General features: G+C 35.8%; 1 protein-coding gene and 1 pseudogene across 1 annotated transcript; one reads left to right on the top strand and one right to left on the bottom strand.

Moving 5' to 3' along the window:
- Window positions 1-2,621: 2,621 nt before the first annotated feature.
- On the bottom strand, window positions 2,622-5,871 carry LOC114535737. The gene is made up of 2 exons (XM_028557045.1): window positions 4,264-5,871; window positions 2,622-2,627 (listed from the first exon to the last, which is right to left on the bottom strand). Exons 1-2 carry the CDS (start codon window positions 5,869-5,871, stop codon window positions 2,622-2,624), a joined length of 1,614 nt encoding a protein of 537 aa, XP_028412846.1.
- A 5,688-nt stretch (window positions 5,872-11,559) lies between these two features.
- LOC114535736 lies at window positions 11,560-15,390 on the top strand (annotated as a pseudogene).
- Window positions 15,391-15,659: the final 269 nt, after the last annotated feature.

Here is a 15,659-nt window from a genome sequence, read left to right as displayed (position 1 = left end):
CAATGTTAAATAGGAGCAAACACCCCACATTTGGTCAAGGTTATCAGCCAGTGTCAATGGTATTACTTGGTGTAATATTCTATAGTTTTTTATCCATGCAATTGCTCGCTCAACATGCACCCTAACAGATGCAATTTTTCTAGTCGTGGCTTCATCTTCCGCTGAAAGTTGAGGTTGTCCTAGGAATGGTGGGATATTTAGGAGTACCGCATTTGGCATGTCAGAGTCAATATCAAAACCTCTGTCTGCAATAAGTTCATCTCCTGGCTCTAGTAAATTTGGAATCCCACAGTCCCCAGTGATTTTTTTGTCGCTAGTTCTACCTGCGTATAAGCTGGAAACAAAACTTGGATACCCATTTGGTGAAATTCCAATCAAACCCTTGGCAATGTTATAATTCTTATAGCTGGAAAATGTGATAGACTGGCTTGTGTTAAGACTTTCTTTTAAAATCTTAAAGCATGAAGGCATGAAATCTTGAATGAATTTACGACGGGGCAAAATTGGGAGGGTGCAAGGGCGTTAATTGATGCATAAAGGGAATACAGGTTTTAAAAATATGAGAAACACTGCTTGTCGAGATATTAAATCTATGAGCAATATCTTGTAAAAGTAAGCCCAAACGTAACCTTGTCAGCACAAGGAATAATTCCTTTTCAGGGGACATTGATCTTTTGTTTACCACAATTTGTTTGTGATGTTGAAGTTATAGGAGCAGTGTTGGAACCATGATATACAAGGTGTTCACAGGCCGGAGAAAGGTACTCATAAAAAGGTTTAAAACTTGAATATTTTGGAAATCCAGTATAAAATCTAAAATCATTGCTACTGCCTATGAATCTTTCTAATCGGAAGGCACTTAATTGTACTTTTTTGATATCTTCTTCATGCTGTTTTTGTTGCTTCTTAATTTTTTTTTCAGCATCCTCAATCTGAACGCCTGTAGAATTAATTAATCTCGCTAGTGACTGCATCATCTCTTATTTCTTTACTAGTTTAACATGATGAACATTGTAAATAATTATCATTGTCAACTGTTACTCTGCATTGGGCCTTTTTCTTTGTTTACTTCTTGTTGCAAAAATTGTTGGAATTTGGTTAGTATATGTCTTCTTCCATGCTCGGATATTTCCTTGCATTCGATCACACAGTTGTTTTGTATGTTCGCGCATTAAAATGGTATTTGGCGCCTCGTGAAATTGACAACCTATGTCGCATTTGTGCTCGAATTTACCCTGAACTGTCTTTTCATCAGATTCCAAAGAATCCTGATATTAAAAGAAAAAGGGGGTAACACTTTTAAAAAAAAATGGTAATAGTGTAAGAGATCCCAGTTTCAGCCATACGGTGTGTTCAATGCATAATGTGGGATCATATTTTGAAAAAAAATTTCAGCCGATCGCATAATGAAAGGCCGACTCACGATCTGCTTTTGTTGCGGATATCTAAATTTCACCTAGTAAATTCTGTTCTGCAAAGTGTGTTTTCAAAGCGTGTCACTCTCGGAGTAATTTCTCAGCTGATAATAGATAGAAACTGCTCAAAATCTCTCAGAATACAGAGAACAGCGCCCTTCTTATTTTGTATAGGAAAAAGAAACTCGATTGAAGCAATAAATAGTCTAAAAACTGCCTATATTCCTCCGAAGGAAATCGCCCACTCCAGCGGCCATTTCGTTCGAAAGCAACCTACAACCTCCTACCATCATGCCTAGCGGCGCGAAATCTATAATACAAGTTGTCTATTTACTGATTTTCGTAAGGCGTTTGATTTATTCCACCACAATATAATAATCAAAGAGCTCGTTAATCTAAATATTTACTCAGTGTTCATACGTTGGATTAAATCCTTTCTTATGAATAGAGAACAGTGTCCGAGGATTAATAATCTACGTCCCTCACGCCTCATAGCATTTCTCGAGAAAAAGCTTGGGCCCATACTCTTTACCGTTTTGATAAGTGGTAAACCCGCTGATGAGAAACTGACAAAGACAAATTAGGTTTCTGGATGAGGCCCACCGCTGTTAAAATCATTGGCCATTGTCCACCTAGCGTTCTGCATAGTTGTGGATGGAATTAGTACGCATCAAACAACTAAATCCACAAGTAATAACTTAGTCATAAGCTGTTTATTGAAAAGAATTATTATTTCTATTATGATTATTTACGCCAAGACGGCTGCAATAATTTTGTACATGTTATAACTGTTGCAACCCTTCGAGATTTGAACCGACATTTTGCACACATTTTGCGAGAATTAAAGAAAGTGCTTCAAACTAAACGCAGTTCAAGGAACGTTTAAAGCATATACATGACTTTGGAAAGATATCACTTTTTTACCAGTGGCGTAGCCAGCCTGACGATTTAGTCATGCTATGCTATCATTATTGATTTCTTCCGAAATTCATTGTTTTCACAGTCAATGAACACCAAAATATTAGCATAGCATGACTAAATTGTCAGGCTAGCTACGCTACTGTTTTTAACTAAATTTTATTTTAGGCATTTTTAAATATTTCTCATCAATTTGCGAAAATATCTGATAGAATCTGATATGTGGAATATACTTGGTTATCCATATTTTTAATTTTAAAAGCCTTATAATTGTGTTGCAATATAATTTCACACCTAGAAGAAATTGAATGAACCGTATGAAATCGATGTTTAACATCTGGGCTCCAGGTGAATATAAAAATAAATATTGAATTTGGTTTTCACCTGATTTTGAGAATTATCAAGAAATGCTAATAAATTTTTATTATCACGCTAAACGTAATACATCAATTATTGATTACTCGCCGCAAATTGAATTTCTTAAAACAAGGAGATCTTAAATGATGCGGATTAACTTTACCAATATAGCTTTTCTTCTACACACATTGCCCAGGCTGTTGTATGAAGTGGCAACGTCAGTATGATTCGGTCCTAATTGTTCCAATTGGATTTTTAGCGCCCGTTGATAATATTCATTAGCCTGATCAAGATCACCTTTTCTGCTACACACATTGCCTAGGCTGTTGTATGAAGTGGCAACGTCAGTATGATTCGGTCCTAATTGTTCCAATTGAATTTTTAGCGCCCGTTGACAATATTCATTAGCCTGATCAAGATCACCTTTTCTGCTACACACATTACTCAGGTTGTTGTATAAACTCGCAACGTCAGTATGATTCGGTCCTAATTGTTCCAAATGAATTTTTAGCGCCCGTTGATAATATTCACTAGCCTGATCAAGATCAGCTTTTCTGCTACACACATTGCCCAGGCTGTTGTATGAAGTGGCAACGTCAGTATGATTCGGTCCTATATGTTCCAATTGAATATTTAGCGCCCGTTGATAATATTCATTAGCCTGATCAAGATCAGCTTTTCTTCTACACACATTGCCCAGGCTGTTGTATGAAGTGGCAACGTCAGTATGATTCGGTCCTAATTGTTCCAATTGGATTTTTAGCGCCCGTTGATAATATTCATTAGCCTGATCATGATCACCTTTTCTGCTACACACATTGCCCAGGCTGTTGTATAAACTCGCAACGTTAGTATGATTCGGTCCTAATTGTTCCAATTGGATTTTTAGCGCCCGTTGATAATATTCATTAGCCTGATCAAAATCACCTTTTCTGCTACACACATTGCCTAGGCTGTTGTATGAAGTGGCAACGTCAGTATGATTCGGTCCTAATTGTTCCAATTTAATTTTTAGCGCCCGTTGACAATATTCATTAGCCTGATCAAGATCACCTTTTCTGCTACACACATTACTCAGGTTGTTGTATGAAGTGGCAACGTCAGTATGATTCGGTCCTAATTGTTCCAATTGAATTTTTAGCGCCCGTTGACAATATTCATTAGCCTGATCAAGATCACCTTTTCTGCTACACACATTACTCAGGTTGTTGTATAAACTCGCAACGTTAGTATGATTCGGTCCTAATTGTTCCAATTGTATTTTTAGCGCTCGTTGACAATATTCATTAGCCTGATCAAGATCACCTTTTCTGCTACACACATTACTCAGGTTGTTGTATAAACTCGCAACGTTAGTATGATTCGGTCCTAATTGTTCCAATTGAATTTTTAGCGCCCGTTGATAATATTCATTAGCCTGATCAAGATCACCTTTTCTGCTACACACATTGCCCAGGCTGTTGTAACAAGTGGCAACGTCAGTATGATTCGGTCCTAATTGTTCCAATTTAATTTTTAGCGCCCGTTGACAATATTCATTAGCCTGATCAAGATCACCTTTTCTGCTACACACATTACTCAGGTTGTTGTATAAACTCGCAACGTCAGTATGATTCGGTCCTAATTGTTCCAATTGAATGTTTAGCGCCTTTTGATAATATTCATTAGCCTGATCAAGATCAGCTTTTATTCTACACATATTGCCCAGGCTGTTGTATGAAGTGGCAACGTCAGTATGATTCGGTCCTAATTGCTCTAATCGAATTTTCAGTGCGCGTTGATAATAATCATTAGCCTGATCAAGATCACCTTTAACGCTACACAACACACCCAGGTAACTGTATAAAGTTGCTACGTCTGTGTGATTCGGACCAAGGTGATTTAATTGAATTTTTAGTGCCAGTTGAAGAAATTCCATCGACAGTTCATACTGACAAAAGCGATAAAGTGTGCTCCCCAAAGATATATACATTTGAGAAATGTCAGCTTTTTCGAAACGTAAGCTTAATAAGTATAATGCTTGATCGGGAAAATGAATGTTGTCAATAATTTCTTTGTGAAATGCTTTCAAATGCGGAATAGATTTGATTTTATCTTCTCTTTTACTAAAGTAACTCATTATTTTGACAACCCTGTAAATGTGAGTTATATTTTCTTCCTCGCTTGCACTTGTGTTTTCCGTATTATCTTTTTCAGATTTATCGAAAAGACAAAAGGTTTTGACGGCTTCATGAACAACACGATGTAGGCGGACATCACCATTGCTACCATCCTGAACAAACAGCGAGGAGAGTTTTATTGCTGTAATGACGTCCTCCGCATCTACCTCCTGTTGCTCCTGAATATATTTTACAACAAGATCAAGTGGTAATGGTTCAAAAGATATCAAAGAGAAAAGGTTGAAAGCATGTTCCAGGATTGTGTTATTTTCTGCACATTTTCTAACCGCTAACAGCACTGCCGTGCTCATTGTGGAGGAATATGCCGCGGAATTCATTTGCCGAAGACGTTTCTCCGTTAACCCCCTTTTACCCTTTTCAAGTTTTCGTAAATAATCTCGCCAAGAAAAATCTGGACAATTAATGGTTACTTCTCTCATATACACGGCTGCCGCGGCCATTGCCAGTGGTTGACGATCCAACTTCTCCGCCATCTCATCTAGTAATGGATCATTGACTTTGGTACACGATAATAGGACAAGCAGCTGGCGACACTCTTGGTCATTCATTCCATGAATAAGTGAGATATGCTTAGTTGAGGTGCTGTCTTGTGGGACAGCATTTGTGTTTTGTGTTGTTAATATAACTTGGCCGTCCTTCCAAACTTCGTCTCCCTTCAAAGGCAGTAGTGGGGATATGAGTTCTAGATTTTCCACATTGTCTACGATGATCCACCACTTTTTCCAATTTTTATTTCTGCAAGATATTTGCGATCTTAAATCTTTTATTTTCTCTTCTTTAGTTTTAGATGAACTTGAAACATTTTGTAATGCGCTCTCGTTACAATTCAGCCGACGACAAAAATCTTCATATGAATGAAGAAGAGAATCTAAATCTTTTCCGTTCAATGTCATTACAAACATTGCTTCGTCCTTGGCATGAACATCTTTGCAAATATCTTCACAAACTTGTCTGGCGAGTTGTACATTACATATGTAAGTAAACAAAATAACCACTGTCATCATTTATCACCTGAAGAGCTAAGAGAGCGAAAACGTTTGTGAATAAAGTGATATTAAAAAATACAAAGCAGTGGTTATGTTCGAATAATATCTCTCTAGTTGACAAGCAACCTTTTTCTATATATATATATATATATATATATATATATATATATATATATAATATATATATATATTATATATATATATATATATATAATCGCCCTGATCACAACCGATCGCATACGAATCCCATTTTTTTGGGAATACCAACGTGATTGCATATCATCAAGTTGGTGGGTATACTGCATAAACCTGTAGGAATATGTTTTATTAGTTTTGATGCACGATTCTTTGAGATGTGACATTCAAAATCAAACTATCCACCAACCACACAATAGGTAGCGTATGTTGAAATTCATGCTTCAGAATAATTGTCTGATAATAATTGTTTTGTCGTCTGTCTATTTTCCCTCTTATATCGAGACATTGCGCGTGTTAATGTTTCTGTTACAAGTTGATTAAATTGTTATTTGTCACTATTTTTATTGAACGCGATATCAAAGCCAGAAGGGAAATACCCCAACTTTCAATTTATCACAGAACCATGGTACTGTTCTTGCCTTCTTGTGTTTGGGCAAAAAAACAAGCAGTTGGAGTAGCAAAAGCTATTGCGAAGGTTTGAGAATCACGATACAGGATTTTAAAGACATTTTATGTCTTTTATTTCATTCGAATGCAATATCAAAAGCGGGGAATTTCCCTTTCAGTTAGTTTCCTGTTTGCATACACAAAAGCTTTTAAGGTAGCATATATAACAAAATTCGTCTCGTTTTCGTATTCAGATGAAATAGACGAATTGAGTCATTGACAATCGCTTCTCATTTTCTGATAATGTAGACCTCGCTTACGAGTTATGTGAATATCTTGGCTGGTAAAGAAACTACGTAAACTTCATCGTGAACAAAGATGAAACATTTGAAATAATATCGAGGTTTGTACTAGTATTGTGTTGATTGTTTTGGTCATGTCTCGATATGTAGACGACAGATCAAATTATTTGAAAAATATTTTGCAACTCAGATCAGTTTGTCTAAAGTTTTTACCGCCCCCATGATTTTACGTGAAGCGTTTATTTCCGTCCTTATCACGGGATTAAATTATTTTCGGTGCGTGAAATGGGGAATTCAAATATTAGCGAGAGCCGGTAATGTTTAAATCTAAGCGGCGGATTTCGTGAATTCTTTTGCGAAATAGCGTGATTACGTGATACAAGCTGCTCCAAAAATGGCTTGATCCCACAGAAAATATCTCAAAAGTGTTTTTTGGACCCTTTCTGACTTTCTATTCATGTTTGATGTTGTCATTTATTTTGTCGAATTCAATTAGGCATGCTCTCTTTTAGCCTCGGCGTGAACGTGAAATTTTCTTCCTGTTTTTACGTGACGCGTTATTTCGATTATTTTGGGGCGTTAATGCGTGAATTCGTATGGCTCTTGAGGACCCTTTCAAGGCTAAAAAGCCGGGCTAATTTTTTGTTTATTTTCAAACAAAACACAAAGTAATGCCTGGTCATATAAATAGCGTGTGTTGATAAAAAAAAAAAACTAGCGCATATTCCGCACCCTTGTTTGAAGTCGCGGAAAACACTTAGCTTGTCACATGATGGTCGAATTATGTGGGCAAGACGACGGCATCTATATTCAATACCTTCAGAATTTGTGGGACATAGTTATTTGTTTGTTGGGCAGTTTTGATTACCAGAGAGCGATATGGGAAGTGTGTACTTGAACTATATTTTAAAACCTAATTATAACTATCATATTTATGGCTTTAAATGAGCGACTAGAACTACAATCCTGGAAAAAAATTGTAGACTTTCCCCCCCCCCCCGTATACAATATTTACGCGAAATATCTCGGCAAATGACTTTATTTCACTCAAAATTGCTCCTCGGGGATTTGAGATGCACAAATGATGCCGGATAACGTTTGTTTCAAAACTTGTTATTTGTGGAATGCATGGCTTTAGTGAACATGTAAATTACATCATTGTAAGAGCAGAGTTATCACATCGTTCACTGATTGTGTGAGTGTGAGACGATTTTACTCACTTTGGATCAGTTCATCTCTATTTTTTCGAAACAAATCTTGCTATTACAATTTGTGAGTGGTAGAAACTACAAATTCGCTTGGTAAGTATTTCAAAACAACCATTATCTTGAACAGAACGCTAAAGCTTACAAAGTCAGTAGACCTCATAATCAGCATGATATAAATCTCATATTATAATCATCTTTCTTGTTTAGAATCTGAGTTAGAAAGTGTATATATCATCAAGTTGGTGAATATTCTTATTAGAATATTAGTTTTGACGCATTATTCTTTGAGACATGACACAACTCATAAAATCAAACTATTCACCACCCACGCAATAGATGGTGTATGTTGAAATTTATCAGTTTCGCTTTTATTCAATATATTTGTATACTGCATTCACTGCTCGGTTAATCGTAATTAATAAGGCGTCATTTTATTCTTTATTGTTCCCTTACTACCTGATGCATGAAATCTTTGGTGATTGGCAAAAAATATATATATCCACCTTCACGATATTTTTATACTCGCATAATGGCATTAATCTGTCATTGTCCTAAAGTAGGCAGAATGTGTATTTTAATTTTGAATATTTCACTGGCATTTCTCGGGTGTGAGGTCTGATAATCAGAGGTTTTCCATTCGAATCTCAAACACAGTCCGGCTGAGCCCAAACGAAATGTACATGTACAGATATACAAGACGCTTGTTTAAGATGCATGTTTGATGGTAACGTTTGTTTCAAAATTTGTTATTTTGTGGAACGTGGCTCGAATTTCGGTTACTGTAATTAGTTACTATAACATGATTTTCAAATGACAGTCAATTTACTAAATTTCGTTACGAGAGGAGAAGCTTTGTGTATAAATAAATATATTTGTGGATATAATAGGGCGAAATATTCGTTTCGTTTGGTTGGCGATGACAGATTTAGATTGTCAAGTAAAAACCCAACAATGTCTGCAATATTTTCGTTATTTTACATAGTTCACGAAATTGCGTAAAATGATCGCACGAAATGACGCCTGCGTGTTTTGAGATACACAAATGATGATAACATTTGTTTCAAAACTTGTTATTTGTGGAATGCATGTCTTTAGTGAACATGTAAATTACGTCATTGTAAGAGCAGAGTTGTCACAACACTCATTGAATTGTGTGAGTGTGAGACGATTTTATTCACTTTGGATCAGTTCATCTCCTCTTTGCTAAATGTAACGCATATCCATTACACTCACATAACATGAAATAAGTGAGTGGTAAAAAGTACAAATTCGCTCGGTAAGTATTTCAAAACAACCATTATCTTGCATACAACAACAAGACCAGTAGACCACGTAATCAGCATGATATAAATTTCATGTTATAATTTATCTTTCTCTTTTAGAATATGAATTAAAAAGTGAAGAATATATCATCAAGTTGGTGAGTACTTCACAAACCTATAAGAATATGTTTTATTAGTTTTCGATTCTTTGAGATATGACATTCAGAAGCAATGTATAAAATCAACTATTCGCCACCCACGCAATAGATGGCGGATGTTGAAATTCATTAGTTTTGGAAATGAATATTTTATTCACTATATTTGGGTTTCTTGAAAGAACTTATTTACATAGTTCTCAGAGTTAATAAAACCAGAACTGTTCGGTTCATCGCAGTCAATAACGCGACATTTTATTATTTATTATTTCTTATTACTCCTTATTACCTGAAACATGTAAACTTTGGGTGATAAAGAGAAAGAATATATTCACCTTCACGATATTTTTCTACTCGCATAGCGGCATTAATCTGTGAGTGTCATAAAGTAGGCAGAATGTGTATGTTTTTCATTTTAAATATTTGACCGGAATTTCGGGTACAAGATCTGATTATCAGTGATTTTCAATCCGAATCTCAAACAGAGTCGTGCTGAGCCCAAATGAAATGTACAACAGATATACAATGACGCTTGTTTTAAGATGCATATTTGATGGATGATGGTACAACGTTTCTTTTAAAAATTGTTATTTGTGGAACTTGGCTCAAACCTCAATTAATTTATGTAGTTACTATGATATGATTTCAGTCAACTTACTAAAATTCATTACCAAACGAGAAGCTTTGTGTATAAATAAATATATTTGTGGATTAGAGAGCGAACTGATATTCGTTTTGTTTTGTTGGTGATGGCAGATTTAGATTGTCAAATGAAAACACAACCATATCTGCAATATTTTCTTTATTTCACATAGTTCACAACATTGCGTAAAACGATCGCAAGAAACAACGCCTAAATGTTTTGAGATACACAAATGATGATAACATTTGTTTCAAAACTTTTTATTTGTAGAATGCATGTCTTTAGTAAACATGTAAATTACGTCATTGTAAGAGCAGAGTTGTCACATCATTCACTGATTGTGTGAGTGTGAGACGATTTTATTCACTTTGGATCAGTCCTCTTTTTTTCTAAATGTAATGCTTACCCATTACACTCACATAACATGAAATAAACGAATGGTGAAAACTACACATTCGCTTGGTATAAATATTTTAAAACAACCATTATCTTGCACACAACAACAAGACCAGTAGACCGCATAATCAGCATGATATAAAATTCATGTTACAATTCATTTTCTTTATCGTTTAGAATACGAGTAAAAAAGTGAAGAATATAATTATATCATCAAGTTGATGAGTACTTTATTAACCTATGAGAGCTTGCAATTGTTTTATTAGTTTTTGACGCATGTTTCTTTGAGATATGACGATCAGAAAAAAACGTATAAAATCAAACTATTTACCACACACGCGCAATAGCCAATACATCGCGTATGTTGAAATTCATGCTTCAGAATAATTGTCAGCCGAATCACGATGAGTTTTGTCTTCAGTTTATTTTCTCTTTTATATTTACACATTGCTCGTGTCTAACTTCTGTTACACACAAGTTTATTTAATTGATTTTATAACATCTCATTTCCTTTGAATGCAACATAGAAACCAAAACGGAAATTCCCTTTTTAATTAGGCGGTTATAAGGCAAGTTACTCGAACTAAGAAGAGTGATAGAGGTTTCGGCAATTTGATCTTTTTTCGAGCTAAAAAATAACAATTATAATTGCGTAATGAAATGAGTGGTGAAAACTACATACTTGCTTAGTAAATCCTTTAAAAACAACGATTATCTTTCACACAACAACAATACCAGTAGACCGCATAATCATGCAGCGTGGTATAAATTTCATGTTGTGATTGATCATTCGTTTTTAGAATATGAGTTTTAAAAAGTAAAGAATATATCATCACATTGGTGAGTACTTCACAAAACTATAAGAAAATGGCGTATGTTGAAATTCATGCTTCAGGGTAATTGTCTGTCTCATCACAATCATTTTTGTCATCTGTTGACTTTCTCTCTTTTATTGAGACATTTCTCGTGTCTATCTTCCGTTACAGACAAGTTTTTAAAATTGATATTATTCATTATTTTTATTCAACGCAATATTGTAGCCGAAAAGGAACTTGCGAAACTCTCAATTCATTAATCAACCATATATAGTATACAACTGATTCTTAGCCTGAATCGCATTTAAAAACGTTCTTTAATTTTTAGCGGCCAAGAATGTCTGGTATTCCATGGGAAAGCGAGGAAAGACAAAACTACATTCGAGCAGACTACATTGTCAGTGATTTTGTGAGGAAGGAATTAAGGAATTTCTTTATTCAGGAATGGAACAAACGTTACCAGGCTTCTCGTGGAGCATGGGATGACACAAACGTAAGCGGTAGTCAGTTGTTTAATCTCGAGAAATCAGGAGCAAGAGGAATTAAACCAATGCTTCAGTCCAAATTTAAGCATGGAGATACAAATTATTGGGATTGTACTGCACTCTTTGGTGCAATTCTTTTTTCCAAATCGATTGGTGCAAGCCTTAATCCAACGCAAAAAACTGAAATCGATAATCTGAGAAAACTACGAAATGAAATAACTCATAAACCTGAAAAAACGCTGGATGATGCCGACTTTCAAAACAAGACAACAGACGTTATAAATGCATTGAATGCATTAGGACTGTCAAGCAACGAAGTCGTTCGAATTAAAAACCTCTATAAATCCTTCCAAATTCTACCTCCCAAGCCATCTCATGAAGTCGTGTCTCGTTCTGACAAGATACACGAGATAGAGAGGAATCTTGAAAAGTTGCGCAGCGATAACGACGGCAAACTTACATATTTTTACATCTCTGGGAATCCCGGAAGTGGAAAATCTCAACTCGCCAGAAAAGTTTGTGAAGATATTTGCGAAGATGCTCATGTGAAGGACGAAGCAATGTTTGTAATGACATTGAACGGAAAAGATTTAGATTCTCTTTTATATTCATATGAAGATTTTTGTCGTAAGCTAAATTGCAACGAAAGCGTATTACAAAATCTTTCGAGCTCTTCTAAAGCAAAAGATGAGAAAATTAAAGATTTAAGATTACAAATATCCAACAGAATTAAGAATTGGAAGCAGTGGTGGATTATCGTCGACAACGTTGAAAATCTCGAGTTCATTGCCCCACTACTGCCTCTGATGGGCGGCGATGTTTGGAATAACGGCCAAATCATAGTGACGACACAAAACACAAATGCAGTTCCTTCCGACAGCCTGTCAAGTAAACATATTTCACTTTGTCTCGGTATGACTGACCAAGAGTGTCGCGAGCTTCTTGCCCTGTTATCAAGAACAGACGTCAATGATCCATTACTATATGAGGTGGCAGAGAAGTTAGATCGTCAACCGTTGGCATTAGCCGCTGCAGCCGTGTATATGAGACAAGTCAACGAGATTCGTTCAGATTTTTCATGGCCAGATTATTTAGAAAAGCTTAAAAGAGGGAAAAGAGAATTCACCGAAAAACGTCTGAAGCAGACAAATTCAGCAGCATATTCTTCCACCATGAGTGCAGCTGTGCTTTTAGCTGTTACAAAATGTCAGGAAGAAAACACAATTCTTGAACACGCATTCAACCTTTTCTCTTTGATATCATTTGAACCACTACCACTTGATCTTGTTGTGAAATACGTTCAGCAGGAAGAAGAAGAGTTGGATGCCGAGGATATCATTCTTCCAATAAAACACTGCTCATTGTTTGTTCATGTGGGAAATAAGGAGGGAGACATCCGTCTTCATCGTGTTGTCCATGATGTGATCAAATTGCTCTGTCTTTCGAAAAAAACTGACATTGGCAATTCATCAAAAGATGAAATATCAAATGAAGCGCAAAAATAAGAAAAGTAATTCACGACGTTACAAGAACATTGTATTCTTTCAAAGATAGGAAAGATAAGATTAAAATAATTTCACATTTAAAATCATTATTCACAGAAATTAACAAATTTTTCCAAATGAAGGGCTATCCTCAATGAGCTCAGCATTTGATGAAACTGAAATCCGGAAAATATTTTCTTTTTTTGGAGAAATTCTACACGACTTTTTCGAGTTTGACTCTCGTTGAAAATTTTCCAGCAGAAACTGAAAATTGCATTACAGCAATTAGGACCAAAGAATATTGACGTTGCCTTTTGCTACACCAGTCTGGGTAATGTGTATCGTGATAAAGGTGATCTGGACCAAGCTTATGATTATTGTCAGCAGGGTCTGAAAATTATATTAGAACAATCAGGAGAGAAAATTTTTGACGTTGCTAGTTCGTACATCGCCTTTGGTAATGTGTGTAAAGTTAAAGGTAATTTTGAGCAAGCTAAAGATTATTATCAACGAGCACTGAATATTCTGTTGGAACAATTGGGGCCAAACCATGTTGATGTTGCTACTACATACCAAAATCTGGGTGTTGTGTGTAGTGATAAAGGTGATTTGGAGCAAGCTAAAGATTATTATCAACAAGTGGAGAAAATTCTATTAGAAAAATTAGAGCCAAATGATAGAAAATTTGCTAACTTATACACCAACCAGGCTAGTGTATATCTTAAGGAAGGTGATTTGGAGCAAGCTAATAATTATTTTCAAGCTGCCCTGAAAATTCTATTAGAACTATTAGGGCCAAATCATATTGATGTTGCTACCTTACACATGAACTTGGGTGTTGTGTGTAAAGTTAAAGGTGATTTGAAGCAAGCTAGTGATTATTACAACGAGCGCTGAAAATTAAATTAGAATATTTAGGCCCAAATCATCATGTCGTTGCTGGCATATACAGCAACTTGGGTAATTTGTGTAAAGATAAAGGTGATTTGGAGCAAGCTAGTTATTATTACAACAAACGCGGAAAATTCGGTTAGAACAATTGGGGCCAAACCATGTTGAACTTGCTAGTTCATACAACAACCTGGGTACTGTGTGTTATGCTAAAGGTGATTTTGAGCAAGCTGATAATTATTATCAACGAGCACTGGAAATTCAAATAGATCAATTGGGACCAAACCATGCTGACGTTGCTGCTTCATACAACAACTTGGGGCTTGTGTGTAAGGGTAAAGGTGATTTGGAGCAAGCTCGTGATTATTATCAACGAGCGCTGAAAATTCAGTTAGAACAGTTGGGGCCAAACCATGCTGACGTTGCTAATTCATACAACAACTTGGGGCGCCTTGTGTGTGAGAATGAAGGTGATTTGGAGCAAGCTAACGATTATTTTCAACAAGCGCTTAAAATTCAATTAGAAAAATTAGGGCCAAATCATATAACAATTGCCGACTTATACAACAACCTGGGTATTGTGTATCGTAAGAAAGGAAATTTGGAGCAAGCTAATAATTATTATAAACTAGCCCTGAAAATTCGATTAGAACAATTGGGGCCAAATCATAGAGATGTTGCTGATTTATACGAAAACTTGGGTAATATTTATAGGGATAAAGGTGATTTGAAGCAAGCTACTGATTATTATCAACTAGCGCTGAAAATTCGGTTGGAACAATTGGAGCCAAACCATGTTGACGTTGCTTCATTATCATTGAAACTGGGTCTTTTGTGTTTCTCAACACGGGATCTGGATCACGCCAGAGATTGTCTTCAACGGGCACTAAATATTCAATTAGAGAAACTAGGACCAAATTGCGAGCATGTTCTTGTTTCCTACCTCTATCTTGGTGCAGTTTGCTTTGAAAAAGATGATCTGGAACATGCTAGCGATTATTTTAAACGATATAATGAAATCATGTTGAAAGTTTTAGAACCCTACCATAATGGTTGAACTTCTCCTCATTGCGATCAGAGTATTGTGTGCAGCCATAAATTACGCTTCCATGAATCATCGCTATTCCCAGGAAATAATACATACGAGATTCCGTTTAAAAAGATCCAAACATCGTTTTGGATGCCTCATAAACATAGATTTATAAACAGGAAGGGTCATGAAATTATTCAAAAATACACAAGTTCTTCCTAGCTTTTTTGCTCATGATAGCAACAGTTGATTTACTAAACAATATCCTCAAGCAAAATAAAGAGAAATATTTCAATTGCATGGAGTAAAGCCAGGCACACATGATCTGATTTTTAGTTGGCCGACTAAATCTATGCGTGTGCGATGTCATTTTTAGGTGGCTTTAGTCGGCTGACAGCAATCTGATATATCAAAACAGTTTGATGTTGCCAACTAAAATCGATCCTACGACAAAAATCGCGTCGTGTGCGCCTGGCTTAATCATAATATAAAGTAATATGCTATAAACAGACACGAATATTATAACATGCATCGCAAACTTCAATAT

The sequence above is a fragment of the Dendronephthya gigantea genome, unplaced genomic scaffold (assembly GCF_004324835.1).
Source record: "Dendronephthya gigantea isolate DGI-Jeju-01 unplaced genomic scaffold, DenGig_1.0 000123F, whole genome shotgun sequence".
Lineage (NCBI taxonomy): Eukaryota > Metazoa > Cnidaria > Anthozoa > Malacalcyonacea > Nephtheidae > Dendronephthya > Dendronephthya gigantea.
Note: the sequence above shows the minus strand (reverse complement) of the source record. Positions and strands in the feature narration are given on the sequence as shown.